Source organism: Perca flavescens, chromosome 19 (assembly GCF_004354835.1).
Source record: "Perca flavescens isolate YP-PL-M2 chromosome 19, PFLA_1.0, whole genome shotgun sequence".
NCBI classification, from domain to species: Eukaryota; Metazoa; Chordata; class Actinopteri; order Perciformes; family Percidae; genus Perca; species Perca flavescens.
The window spans coordinates 6,213,547-6,226,212 of record NC_041349.1 but is presented as its reverse complement, the minus strand read 5'-3'; the positions used below and the strand labels follow the sequence as shown (position 1 = coordinate 6,226,212).

The following is a 12,666-nucleotide window of genomic DNA, read 5'->3' as shown; positions in this document are numbered from 1 at the left end:
GATTAACGGTGAGAAATAGAAATAAATAGAAATAAATAGACATAAATAGGCAACGTGAAGTAATTCTGCACATTGTAATCAAAACAATACACACACGATCGTGTACTACTACAGGTTATGTTTATTAAATGAAGCCCAAAATATGTCAGCGACTAGAATTAGCTATTTTCGGCTAGCGCTAGCTAACGTCAACGGTAGGTAGCCGCTAGCTAACGCTAACACTAGCTAGAAGGGTTTGTGGTGACTTTGCCTGGAGTGCTACCAAGTCGTGACTTGAAGTCGTAACTTACGGGCTAAAAAATTGTGTCTGAAACGCAGCATTAGTCACGCACGTGATTGTAAAAGGAATTTGAGATTGCGAGTAATTATTGCGCTAATTTCAACAGCCCTAATTAATAAATATAATACAGCTATTTGTTCTGTCAGGGGCAATAATACAGTTCAGCTTCAGCCTTAAAGGGGAATTCCCCCTAAATATTTAAATCAAGAACAGCAAATCAAGTTACATAAAACAAAAATGTGGGAACCTTTTTTAAAAAAAAACTTTTAGAGTGTAATGGATGTAAAATTCAGTCGCACATGCGTGACCAGTAAATTTGCCTCCTTTTTTTTTACATGTTAAATGTTTAAATTTCGGTACTTGAGAGTGCGTAAGCGCAAGCTTATCTGTGCTCTCTGAAAATTGACAGAGAGCAGAGCTCTGACACAAACACACACACACACACGCAGAGCTGCAGACGATGCCAACTACATCGGCTCTGCAGTTTTGTTGAAGTCACGGAAATGCCGATAAAGTGGTTTCTAGTGTGGTTACAGTTTTTCATAACTTCAGGCAGACAGCGTTTGCCGCGATGCGATATTAATGACGAGCCGAAAGCAGTCGTGGTGCTGTTGACGTTACACTTCCTCGGAGACGAGCAGCCAGGTACAACGGTGGTTTCTATGCCCTGGTGACTGACTGACAGGCTGAGATTGTAAGGCAAGGCAACTTTATTTCTACAGCAGCTTTCATAAACAAGGCAACTCAAAGTGCTTTACATGAAACAGTAAAGAGCAATTCAAATCGGTCATGATGAAAATAAAACAGGATAAAAAATAATATACAAGTACAATAATAGACAAAATATATATATTTATTTTTTACTGTCATGACAGCGATGGGGCGGTCAGTTTACCTTCTATGTTGCATTTTCAAATGTGACACTTATCAAAGTATTTAATAGTAATACAGTGGAAATTAGTTGAAATGTGAATATTTGGTTAGCATGTTGATTTAAGGTGTGTGCCCCTAAATTTTCTGGTTGCGCCCCTAAAATTTTCAGTTGGGGGGGCCCACTGTGCTCCTAGTGAAAACAGTTAGTCACTGTTCCATTATTAATTTGACTATTATCGCCACTGTTCATCATATCCCCAACCGGCCCGTCAGACACCGCCTACCAAGAGCCTGGGTCTGTCCGAGGTTTCTTCCCAAGAGGGAGTTTTTCCTCGTCACTGTCGCTCTGCTAGCTCTTGAGGGAATTACAGTAATTGTTGGAATTGTTGGGGCTTTGTAAATTATAGAGTGTGGTCTAGACCTACTCTATCTGTAAAGTGTCTCGAGATTACTCTTGTAATGATTTGATACTATAAATAAAATTGAATTGAATTGAATTAGTCTGGAGCCCTGAACCTCTTTGCTCCAACACTCTTCTGTTTTCAGGTTTCCTGGCGTCTCTGAAGCTGCCGTCCTATGAGGAGGTGGCAGCTCAACCCTCCACCCCTCCTCCTCCCTACAGCTCTGTGTTCACCTCCCCACGTTACCCACAGCCCCCCCGCGCCGCTGACCCCCACCTGCTCACGCAGCACGACCCGCTGCTGCACCGGCCAATCAGCACGGGCCCCTCATCGCTCAGCTCCGACAACAGGTAACAATGCTGCTAACGCTACTGCAGATACTCGCACCGCACGCCACATGGAAACCAAGCAGCGGTACTCAAACATGTTATTACATTATTTTAATGTAATAATATTTTAATTATTTTATCCAAAGCGACTTACAATTAAGTGCTTTCAACTGTGAAGGTTCAAACTCCAGAAAACAAGTAGTAAGTGCAAGTACAGTACAGGCCAAAAGTTTGGACACACCTTCTCATTCAACGCGTTTCCTTTTTATTTTCATGACTATTTACATTGTAGATTCTCACTGAAGGCATCAAAACTATGAATGAACACATGTGGAATTATGTACTTAACAAAAAAGTGTGAAATAACTGAAAACATGTCTTGTATTTTAGATTCTTCAAAGTAGCCACCCTTTGCTTTTTTATTAATAAGGGAAAAACTTCCACTAATTAACCCTGACAAGGCACACCTGTGAAGGTAAAACCATTTCAGGTGACTACCTCATGAAGCTCATTGAGAGAACACCAAGGGTTTGCAGAGTTATCAAAAAAAGCAATAAATAATAAGAATATCTCTAAAATATAAGAAGTTTTCAGTTATTTCACACTTTTTTGTTAAGTACATAATTCCATATGTGTTCATTCATAGTTTTGATGCCTTCAGTGAGAATCTGCGATGTAGTCATGAAAATAAAGAAACACATTGAATGAGAAGGTGTGTCCAAACTTTTGGCCTGTAGTGTACATCGTGTACAGCCTGTACTGAATTATTTTTTTTTTTATCCGAGGTGTAGTCTTGAAGAGATGTGTTTTTAGCCTTTGGCGGAAGATGTGTAGGCTTTCGGAAACAAGCAGCAGTACTCAAACATGTGGATATGATAATGTTAGCAGTTCAGGAAATACTGACAACATTGATGGGAACGCTGGTCACACTGCTATACTGAATACTCAGAAGTGGGCATCACGATTTTGATTTTTAATCGAAAATAGATCGAAATGAGCTTTTATTTTTTGACGGTTGAAATCAAAAGCATGATCAGCTATTCCCCCTGTATTTTTCTCTCTCTCCACCTCCCGTCCACTTGCGTACGCCTGCTGAAAAGACACAGCATAGCTTACCGGCTGGTAGCATGCAGCTAAAGACACAGGGCAGTGTCAGCTTACTGGCTGGTAGCATGCAGCTAAAGACACAGGGCAGTGTCAGCTTACTGGCTGGTAGCATGCAGCTAAAGACACAGGGTAGTGTCAGCTTACTGGCTGGTAGCATGCAGCTAAAGACACAAGGTAACGTCAGCTTACCGGCTGGTAGCATGCAGCTAAAGACACAGGGTAACGTTAGCTTACCGGCTGGTAGCATGCAGCTAAAGACACAGCATAGCTTACCGGCTGGTAGCATGCAGCTTAAGACACAGGGTAATGTCAGCTTACTGGCTGGTTGCATGCAGCTAAAGACACAAGGTAACGTTAGCTTACTGGTTGGTAACATGCAGCTAAAGGCACAGGGTAACGTTAGCTTACTGGCTGGTAGCATGCAGTTAAAGACACAGGGTAAAGTTAGCTTACCAGCTGGTAGCATGCAGCTTAAGACACAGGGTAACGTCAGCTTACCGGCTGGTAGCATGCAGCTAAAGACACAGGGTAACGTTAGCTTACTGGCTGGTAGCATGCAGCTAAAGACACAGGGTAACGTTAGCTTACCAGCTGGTAGCATGCAGCTTAAGACACAGGGCAATGTCAGCTTACCGTCTGGTAGCATGCAGCTAAAGACACAGGGTAACGTTAGCTTACTGGCTGGTAGCATGCAGCTAAAGACACAGGGTAATGTTAGCTTACCAGCTGGTAGCATGCAGCTAAAGACACAGGGTAACTTAAGCTTACTGGCTGGTAGCATGCAGCTAAAGACACAGGGTAACTTAAGCTTACTGGCTGGTTGCATGCAGCTAAAGACACAGGGTAACGTCAGCTTACCGGCTGGTAGCATGCAGCTAGAGACACAGGGTAACGTTAGCTTACTGGCTGGTAGCATGCAGCTAAAGACACAGGGTAACGTTAGCTTACCAGCTGGTAGCATGCAGCTTAAGACACAGGGCAATGTCAGCTTACCGTCTGGTAGCATGCAGCTAAAGACACAGGGTAACGTTAGCTTACTGGCTGGTAGCATGCAGCTCAAGACACAGGGTAATGTTAGCTTACCAGCTGGTAGCATGCAGCTAAAGACACAGGGTAACTTAAGCTTACTGGCTGGTAGCATGCAGCTAAAGACACAGGGTAACTTAAGCTTACTGGCTGGTTGCATGCAGCTAAAGACACAGGGTAACGTCAGCTTACTGGCTGGTAGCATGCAGCTAGAGACACAGGGTAACGTTAGCTTACTGGGTGGTAGCATGCAGCTAGAGACACAGGGTAACGTTAGCTTACTGGCTGGTAGCATGCAGCTAAAGACACAGGGTAACGTCAGCTTACCGGCTGGTAGCATGCAGCTAGAGACACAGGGTAACGTTAGCTTACTGGGTGGTAGCATGCAGCTAGAGACACAGGGTAACGTTAGCTTACTGGCTGGTAGCATGCAGCTAAAGACACAGGGTAACGTCAGCTTACCGGCTGGTAGCATGCAGCTAAAGACACAGGGTAACGTTAGCTTACCGGCTGGTAGCATGCAGCTAAAGACACAGGGTAACGTAAGATTACCGGCTGGTAGCATGCAGCTAAAGACGCAGGGTAACCAGCAGCTTGACTTTTCCAGACACCATGGCCAAAATGTCTAAATCAAAAATGTAATTGAATTATGAATTCAGAGAATTATGACACCCATAGTACCGGTATATTGAAAATGTATTTACTTAAATCAATGACAGCAAGTTTCTTTGAAATGAGCTGAACACTTTGATGTATATTGTTTTGGTTGTAGGATGAACTGAACTACACAACACACCTCTGAGCACAGTAATCGTTTTTTCATGGTTTCATGAATTTTAGATGAATAATGTGTGTGTGATTCACCCCTGTAGCTCCAGTTGTTCCTGTGACTCCTGCTGCCCCTCCTCTCCGTGTAGCTCCTCCCTTTCGGCACCCGTCACGTATGAGACCGACACGAGCCACGCCACCACGCCTGGCGAGGCCACGCCCCTCACTTTCGATGTCACTTTGGAAACCATCTCCGCCGCTGCAACGTGTTTGGAGGTAAATGAAACACGATGTGTTTCTGAGAGGATGGTTGGCGCAGTGACAGTTGACATCGTTGATGAAGATGCTAATGGAGCACAGGAACCCGATTCCACTGATTCATCGGTTCCCAACCAGGCTGTTACCATGGCGGTTGTTACCAGGGCGGCCTCGCCTCAGCCTCTGCCCTCTCCCGGGACAGAGGTGGCTCCTTCTGTTCTAACTACATCTCCCATGAAGCAACAGCTCGACCTAGCACCGTGTACCCCACTTGTCAGCCCAATTACACTCCCTAATCCAAGTGTTGTTGACACAACACTTCCCTCCATCCAGATAATAAGCATTGAGGGTCCAGCTGAGGGCCCCGAAACTACCCCTTCCCCAAAAATCACCTCAATGTCAGGCCCTCCTACCCCAACAGCTTGCACTTCTGACAGCCCTACACAAACCCAAACCCTTGATCTAACAAGAACTTTTGATACCGCTACCCTTTCTAGTAGCCCAACCTCAATACTGTCCCCAGATGATAGAAGAACTTTGACCCTGATAACAAGCTCTGCTAGTCTCCCAACCTCAGACCCAAATCCTAGCCTTGTGCCGATCCCGGCACCTTCAAACCTTGCCCAAGGTCCTGCCCCAGTACCTTCAAACATTACCCAGGTTTCTTCCCCAGTACCTTCAAACATTATCCAAGGTCCTGCCCCAGTACTTTCCAACATTACCCAAGATCCAGATCCAATACTTACAAACCTTACCCAAGCTCCTGCTCCAGTACCTTCAAGTCGTATACAAGTACCAGAACAACTACCTTCAAACATCACCCAAGTTCCAGACCCAGTTCTTTCAAACATTTACCAAGTCACCGAGCCAATTCTAACCCCCCTTACCCAAACTCTAGACCAAGTACCTACAAACCTTACCCTCGTGCCAAACCTACGCCCTAAAATAGTCCTAGATGGTGAAACTAATACCATTGTAACACCTGCACATTCAAACCTTATCCTTGCTACAGATGCCCCTACCTTAGCCCATTGCCTGGTCCCTCCCAGCCCAACATCAAGCTTGCCCCAACACCCAGGGTCTGTTGCCGTTCTGGTATCTTGTCTCGATCCAGCTGCAGTACCAGCTGATTCAGGTCCTTCTCTGGTCCTGTCTCAATTGTCAGAGTCAGTTGGCGCTAGATCAGGTCCACTGTCTACCCCTGCCCCAGTGCTGACTTTCCCAACACAGGCATCCTCCTCTTCCCCTTCCTCCTGCCCAGCCATAACCATAGACTCTGAATCTTCGTATACTTCCTCTACGGCCTTTTCCCCATCCTTGAACCCATCCTTGACCCCATCCCTTCCTTCTCCTTCTTCGCTCCCCACCTTCCCAGCCCTGTCTTCTACTACTTCCCTCCCGGCCCCAGCTTTACTCCTTGACCCCCTCAGTGCTCTGCACCAGTCCAACAAAGGTGGATCCTCCTCTGGCCATGCCTCCTCCCTCTCCCCCTCGCCTCGTGCCACTCAGTCCCCTCCGAAACAAACTCTCTTTTCCCCCTGCGTGGACATCTTTGAACCGGGACCTCCGAGCTGGGAGGAAGGAGAGAAGGAACAGGAGAAGGAGGAGGACAATGATGATGATGAAGATGAGGACATGGGAGCAGATGAGAGCCAGTATAGACACCGGCGGCTTACCGGTGACTCTGGCATCGAGGTGTGCAGGTGTCGGGTTGAGGAAGAGGAGGAGGAGGAGGAGGAAGAGGAGGAGGAGGAAGAGGAGGAGAGGGAAAGGAAGGAGGATGGCCGGAGAGGAGGAGGAGGAGGAGGAGGAGGAGGAGGAGGAGGAGGAGGAGGGGAGAGGGATACAAAAGGAGGGGGAAACACTGATCTCCATGACAGCGTGGACTGCCCTGCCAGAGGTCAGGTGACCACAGGGGAAGGACTTATACTGTGTAACTCCACGCCAACGCCAACGTCCGAGGACAGTTGCAAAATCGTCATCGTCATGGAAACCGTGTGATTGACGAAATTAGTCGGATCGAATAATTCGTAACCCAGACAAGGGATAAATGTTAATAATGGAGTCCACCCTTGAAAGGTTTTTTTTTTTTTTGAGATTGGTCTGTAACCGCCGAGGTTTTGAACACACGTGATTGTAATCGTGGATCAGTTACGTCACGTTAATAATGTTGTCGGACCAGCATAGGTGTTAGGTGAAAGTTGGGAAGAGAGTCTACATGAAGCATTACATCATTACAACATGGTTTCCTCAGCGGTTAGTTGGGATTTTTTAGTCAGATGTGGTTCGGGAAGATTCTGCATGGCGAGTGGAGAGGCGTTTACTCAGATTGCATCCAGAGTGGATACAGTTTTAACAACAACCACGAGACAAAACTGGTGTCAGCAGTTTGTAAAATGTCAAGAAAAAACCTGGTCCCCATTTTGAACCTAACAGAAGTTTTACAGTTAACACAAACAACATTTAGCAATCCACCATTACATAACTATGGAGAGTTGTTTATGAAGCAGTGGCTATGATCTTAAAGCTCAGACTGATCTCGTGAAGTGGCGTATGTATGACGCGCCAATTTGTATGCCATTATTGCCATGTTATCAAGACTGCATACTTGCTTTTTAGCGTGTTTATCAACACCTTTTGGCCTCCATTGACTTACATTACCTTGCAATTGCGTGTGAATTGATGCCGTAGGGAGTAGTATGAAAGGGTGAATGTTAGGAAACACCTGAGAGACAGAGACACTCTGCTATAAAGACCTGAGAGACAGAGACAGGCTGCTATAAAGACCTGAGAGACAGACAGGCTGTTATAAAGACCTGAGAGACAGACAGGCTGTTATAAAAACCTGAGAGACAGAGACAGACTGTCCGTTGCGATAACACGCCACGTGGCTTTAGAAAGTGCCATGTGGCGTGTATGTTTACGCTGTGACGTTGCACACTGCCGTCCGCTGTTTACAACGTAGACATACACGCGGATAGCTCAATAATGCGTACAGATAACACGCCACTTGGCTTTAGAAAGTTGGCGTGTATGTTTACGCAAAGTCATGATTTCATGTTGGAAAGCTAGCTGAAGCAGCTTGTTGTGACATGTTTGTAGAGCCATTCAGTAATGTTCTCAGTCAGAGTTAATTAACAGTGTAATGAAGAGAAATTTGTTAGCGGAGCATAAGGAGACACTGCCCGGTACTCCCTATTTTAATCAAAACACTTTGCCAGGCATCATGGACACACAAATGTGTTGAATTGATTTCCTTCTACATTGAAACAATGACCATGATCTTTTAAAGGGGCACTCCGCGAATTCTACACACATAAGTCCATTTTTTTTTAACCCAAAGCGTGTGTTACCAACAGGTGCATTTACCTAGCAGAAAGGGGCTAATGAAATATGCTATTTAAGTGGCATTATGGGTACGCGTGGGCTCCAGTGTTTTTGGAGGATGACCCATACTAGAAACTAAAACCTCGGCTTCTGCTCAGCTTAAATGTTGACCGTTTTAGTTCAAATCTGTCTCTTGCAAGTCAGCTAACTTGGTAGTGCAATACAGATTTTTGGAGTGCTCCTTAAACTGGCATTATTTAGATACCCACACAGCTAATGTGGGGCTTATGTCATGTGGGAGTTACGTTACTTATCAGTTACTGACTTTGTAAAGAGAGCTCACATCAACATCCAAGTTGTAATTTACACCTGGGAGAAATCTCTGAAATCCAGCTTTGCGCTTCATAATGCAGAAGTTCCTGAAAAAGCAAACAAATATTGATGCCTCGCATCAGCTAAAAGCATTGTTTAAACACTAATCTAATGGATGTAATCCAACATTGCTATCACGCAGTGTTGTTTTAACCGTTACACAACCAATTCTGCAATTATACGTACAACCGCCATGAGTGGTCCAATGACGTTAACGCTCAGAAGTACTAAACATGGGAATCCTTCCCTTTTGCTACCTTCTGTCCCACATTAAACATGGTCCTCATCAGAGGGTGCATTATGCAGAAATGACCCTTCCTTTCTTGCGTCTGTCTGTCACCGAGAAAATAACTTTAAATAGTTTTTTTTAGCAGAAGACACCTCGCTTGTCTTCGGTGATGACGGAGGTTTGGAAACGTGCCGGGGACAAACTGGCTTTTTTGGAAACGAATCGACTGATAGTGGGCGGATGATTCAGGCTGACTGACAGAGGGAAGGCTGATTCATTTATAAGAAGGGACGTTTTGATGAAGAAGTCTGTCAGGAGAGCTGAATTGGGTGGGTGGTTTATAAAATGAAAAAGACAGATTCACAGATTTGATGTGTTCATGTTCAACCTGATCCTGTAAGGACGGTTTTTAGGGTTTTTCTGTGCGTCAGTCATCGGGCCGAGAAAAGCTTTTGCATGAATAAGAATAAACAAAGGGCGCTTTTAGACTGAAACAAAGCACCAAACAGAAGAAACAGAAACACGTCATCATTCCCGTCTTTGTTTCTTTCACTGAATTTGAGGTCAGAAACAACAATTCGTTGTAGACACCACACAATCAGTCTAAACTCTGTAATATTCCCTTTCGCTTTGTGCATCTCTCCATTCATAGAAATGTCGCTTTTTTATCATTCAGAACCCCTTAAGTTCACTTTAAATTCTATTTTAAAAACTATTTTAGGGCCTTAAAATGACAGCAACCTCAATCCTGTTACAGAATTGGAGAACAAGCAATTTAGGATTTATTTTTAGCCCGTTGATGAACAGATTGATGGACGTGTCGATGTATTTTGTGACAGAAAGACATAAAGCTATATTATTATAGTATTATATTTTGTCAATAATAGATAGTTACTAACATGTGTGTAGTACATGTTGGTGTGTTTCCAATCACTTTAAAATTAGTAAAGAGCAATATTTTTCATCAGCAAGAGTCTGTGTGTAAATAACCCCCAAAAAACTGCTTCAGAAAGCATTGATAGCTAAGCAATGGGTTGTCATTGTTGGGTATATAAACCTAGTTAAATTCAGTTTACTTGACTGTCATGTTTTAATTTATAATATGCCACACTGGTGCGGGTGATTTTAATGCACCTTTGGTCGATTAAAATCTTTCTAAAAACCTTCTGCACAAACTCTACAGATGCATCAGGATGAAAATGTAATTTAATCCCCCCGAAGATCCATTTCAAAAAGAAAGAAAATAAAATTCCTGCACACACTTTTCATCTCTTTGGAAAGAAAGGTCCCTGCAACCGGAATATTATTTTCCATCTTTTTGAGAGATTTTCACCAAACAACAGTGTAATGATAATGAGGGCTCGTGCAAAAGAGTCTTTTCCAACACACTTCACGGAGGTATGCCATCACACATTTGTGTATACTTCAATTGTGTCAGACTTTTTATTGTACTTTTATACAGACTGATCTCATGAAGTGGCGTATGTATGACACGGCAATTCGTATGCCATTATTCAGTCCCTCCAGAAAAATGCAATTATGCGATCGCATAATTCATCGTATAATTCGTCGCATAATTCAATGCATATACGGCAAATACGCCGCACTTTTGCCACATAAATTGCCTGGGGATCGTGTCCCGAGAGTCACGTTTCCTAAACTCAACCGTTGTTTTCTTCTTTTACTAAAACCCAACCAGTTGTTCTTCCACGTGTCACGTTTCCTAAACCCAACTGTAGCTTTCTTCTCACAATAACACGCCAAGTGGCGTGTGTGTTTACGTCCGCTGTATACAGCGTAGACATACACTGAATATAGCATAGCTGAAAATGGGTACAGATAACACGCCACTTGGCTTAAGAAAGTTGGCGTGTATGTTTACGCGAAGTCACATTGTCATGTTGTTTTATATTAAAAACATTGTTATTAATTCCGTAAACTGCTTTTCCAAAATCCAGTTTCAACAAGAAATACCCCACATTGTTGTACCGGGTGTGCTCTCCTACCATTGGGACTAAAAATTGGAGTGTAAAAGTCAGACGCCTCTTACCCTTTTCTTACACTGGCTCCCACAAAGTGCACTTGATTTTTCTTTTTCTTCTTTTTTACAGCTTTTAATGTTAAGCTGTGTTAGAAAGTTTCACAAATGTGTGTTGTTCCAAACCCAGACTGACCTCATGAAGTGGCGTATGTATGGCATGCCAGTTCGTCTGCCATTTTGGGCGTGTTATCAAGACGCATACTCGCTTTTTAGCGTGTTTATCAACGCCGTTTGGCCTCCATTGACTTACATTACTTTGTGATTGCGTGTGAATTGACGCAGTAGCGAGTAGTATGAGAGGCCGACAATCTGCGTAGGTTGGACGGGTCAAACAACACAGGACTTTCACCCAGGAGAGTGGGGATCGTGTCACGTTTCCTAAAGTCAACCGTTGCGTTCTGCTTTTCCTAAACCCAACCCCGTTATTGTTTTCCTAAACCCAACCCCATTATTGTTTTTCCTAAACCCAACCCCATTCGCCGTGATGCTAATTCCTCGAGCCGTCGTTCCTGCTCCGTCTCTGTGTCGCTCTTACACTTTTTGCCCCTGGCAACTGATAGCGTAGGATCTCAAAATGGTGGGCGGGCTCAGACACCTCCCAAATCTTCACGTGACGGCAAGCTACCATGACGTATGTCCTCATTGTCAATAGGGCGCAGACATGCACGCGGATAGCTCAAAATGCGTACAGATTAGGGTTGCACACTATTGACAAAATGTGATTTAGATATTAATTTCAATATTTTTTAAACATATGTAAAATTAGAAAAGTTATGGGAAAACGCATCAAAATACATTCATAACAAATAAAACAAGTTTTCTTACAGCACAAGGTTTATTTCAACTGGCAGTCATATTGGACTCGTCCAACACAAATAAATAAATAACGACCAGAACAGGACATGTTTAACTGGTTGTACAGTATAAAATAAATAAAGAGAACAGGACACAACTTTTCTTTCACTTCTCTGATTCGTTCCGTTTAGTTGTCTCTATCAATTTCTTCACTTACACTGTCACTCTGTCGAAATATGCACACACGTGGTACGCTCCATAGGGTTTGTCATGTGGTGGACCCATGCGCTGACGTGCACTAACGTGCACGTGGCACGGTAACTGGCCAATGAAATGATGATCATTATAGCGTTTCAAGTGGACTCTAAATCGAACACAACTAAGCCACCGGACGGGACGCAGCGCTCCACAATATAAACCAGATATCGCAACCCCTTTCGATATAATATTGCACAACGTGATATTGCGATAACGAAATTGAGTCGATATATATCATGCACCCCTAGTACAGATAACACGTGTTAAGTGGCGTGTCTGTTTATGCGAAGTCATGAGGTCATGTTGCCAAACCGGACGTCCGAGTGTGTTGGAAAAGACACCAGAGAGTAAAGCCTGACTAACCTTAAGCCAATGAAAAGAAAGAGTGAGCAGCGAGATCAGATTGCACAGGATCTAGGAATGATCAAATGTTGTTTTAGAAAGTAAAGGCACAGGAAGTTAAGGCAATATAATCTTGGAGGAAAGTGTTCCCTTGTTGAACTACGTAAACTGCAGAGAACTGGTAACCCAACGATTGTCTCAGTCACCATATTCAAAGTCTCACTGATCCTTAAACCCTGTGTCCATGCTGCATTACAACA

General features: G+C 43.9%; 1 protein-coding gene across 1 annotated transcript in view; it reads left to right on the top strand.

The window, feature by feature from the left end:
• LOC114546163 (mucin-5AC) overlaps window positions 1-7,043 on the top strand; it is a 10,969-nt gene extending 3,926 nt beyond the window's left edge. The window contains exons 3-5 of the mRNA XM_028564847.1: window positions 1,700-1,904; window positions 4,889-6,752; window positions 6,948-7,043. Of these exons, the coding sequence (XP_028420648.1) occupies window positions 1,700-1,904; window positions 4,889-6,752; window positions 6,948-7,043 (2,165 nt within the window). The remainder of the gene's footprint in view (window positions 1-1,699; window positions 1,905-4,888; window positions 6,753-6,947) is intronic.
• Window positions 7,044-12,666: the final 5,623 nt, after the last annotated feature.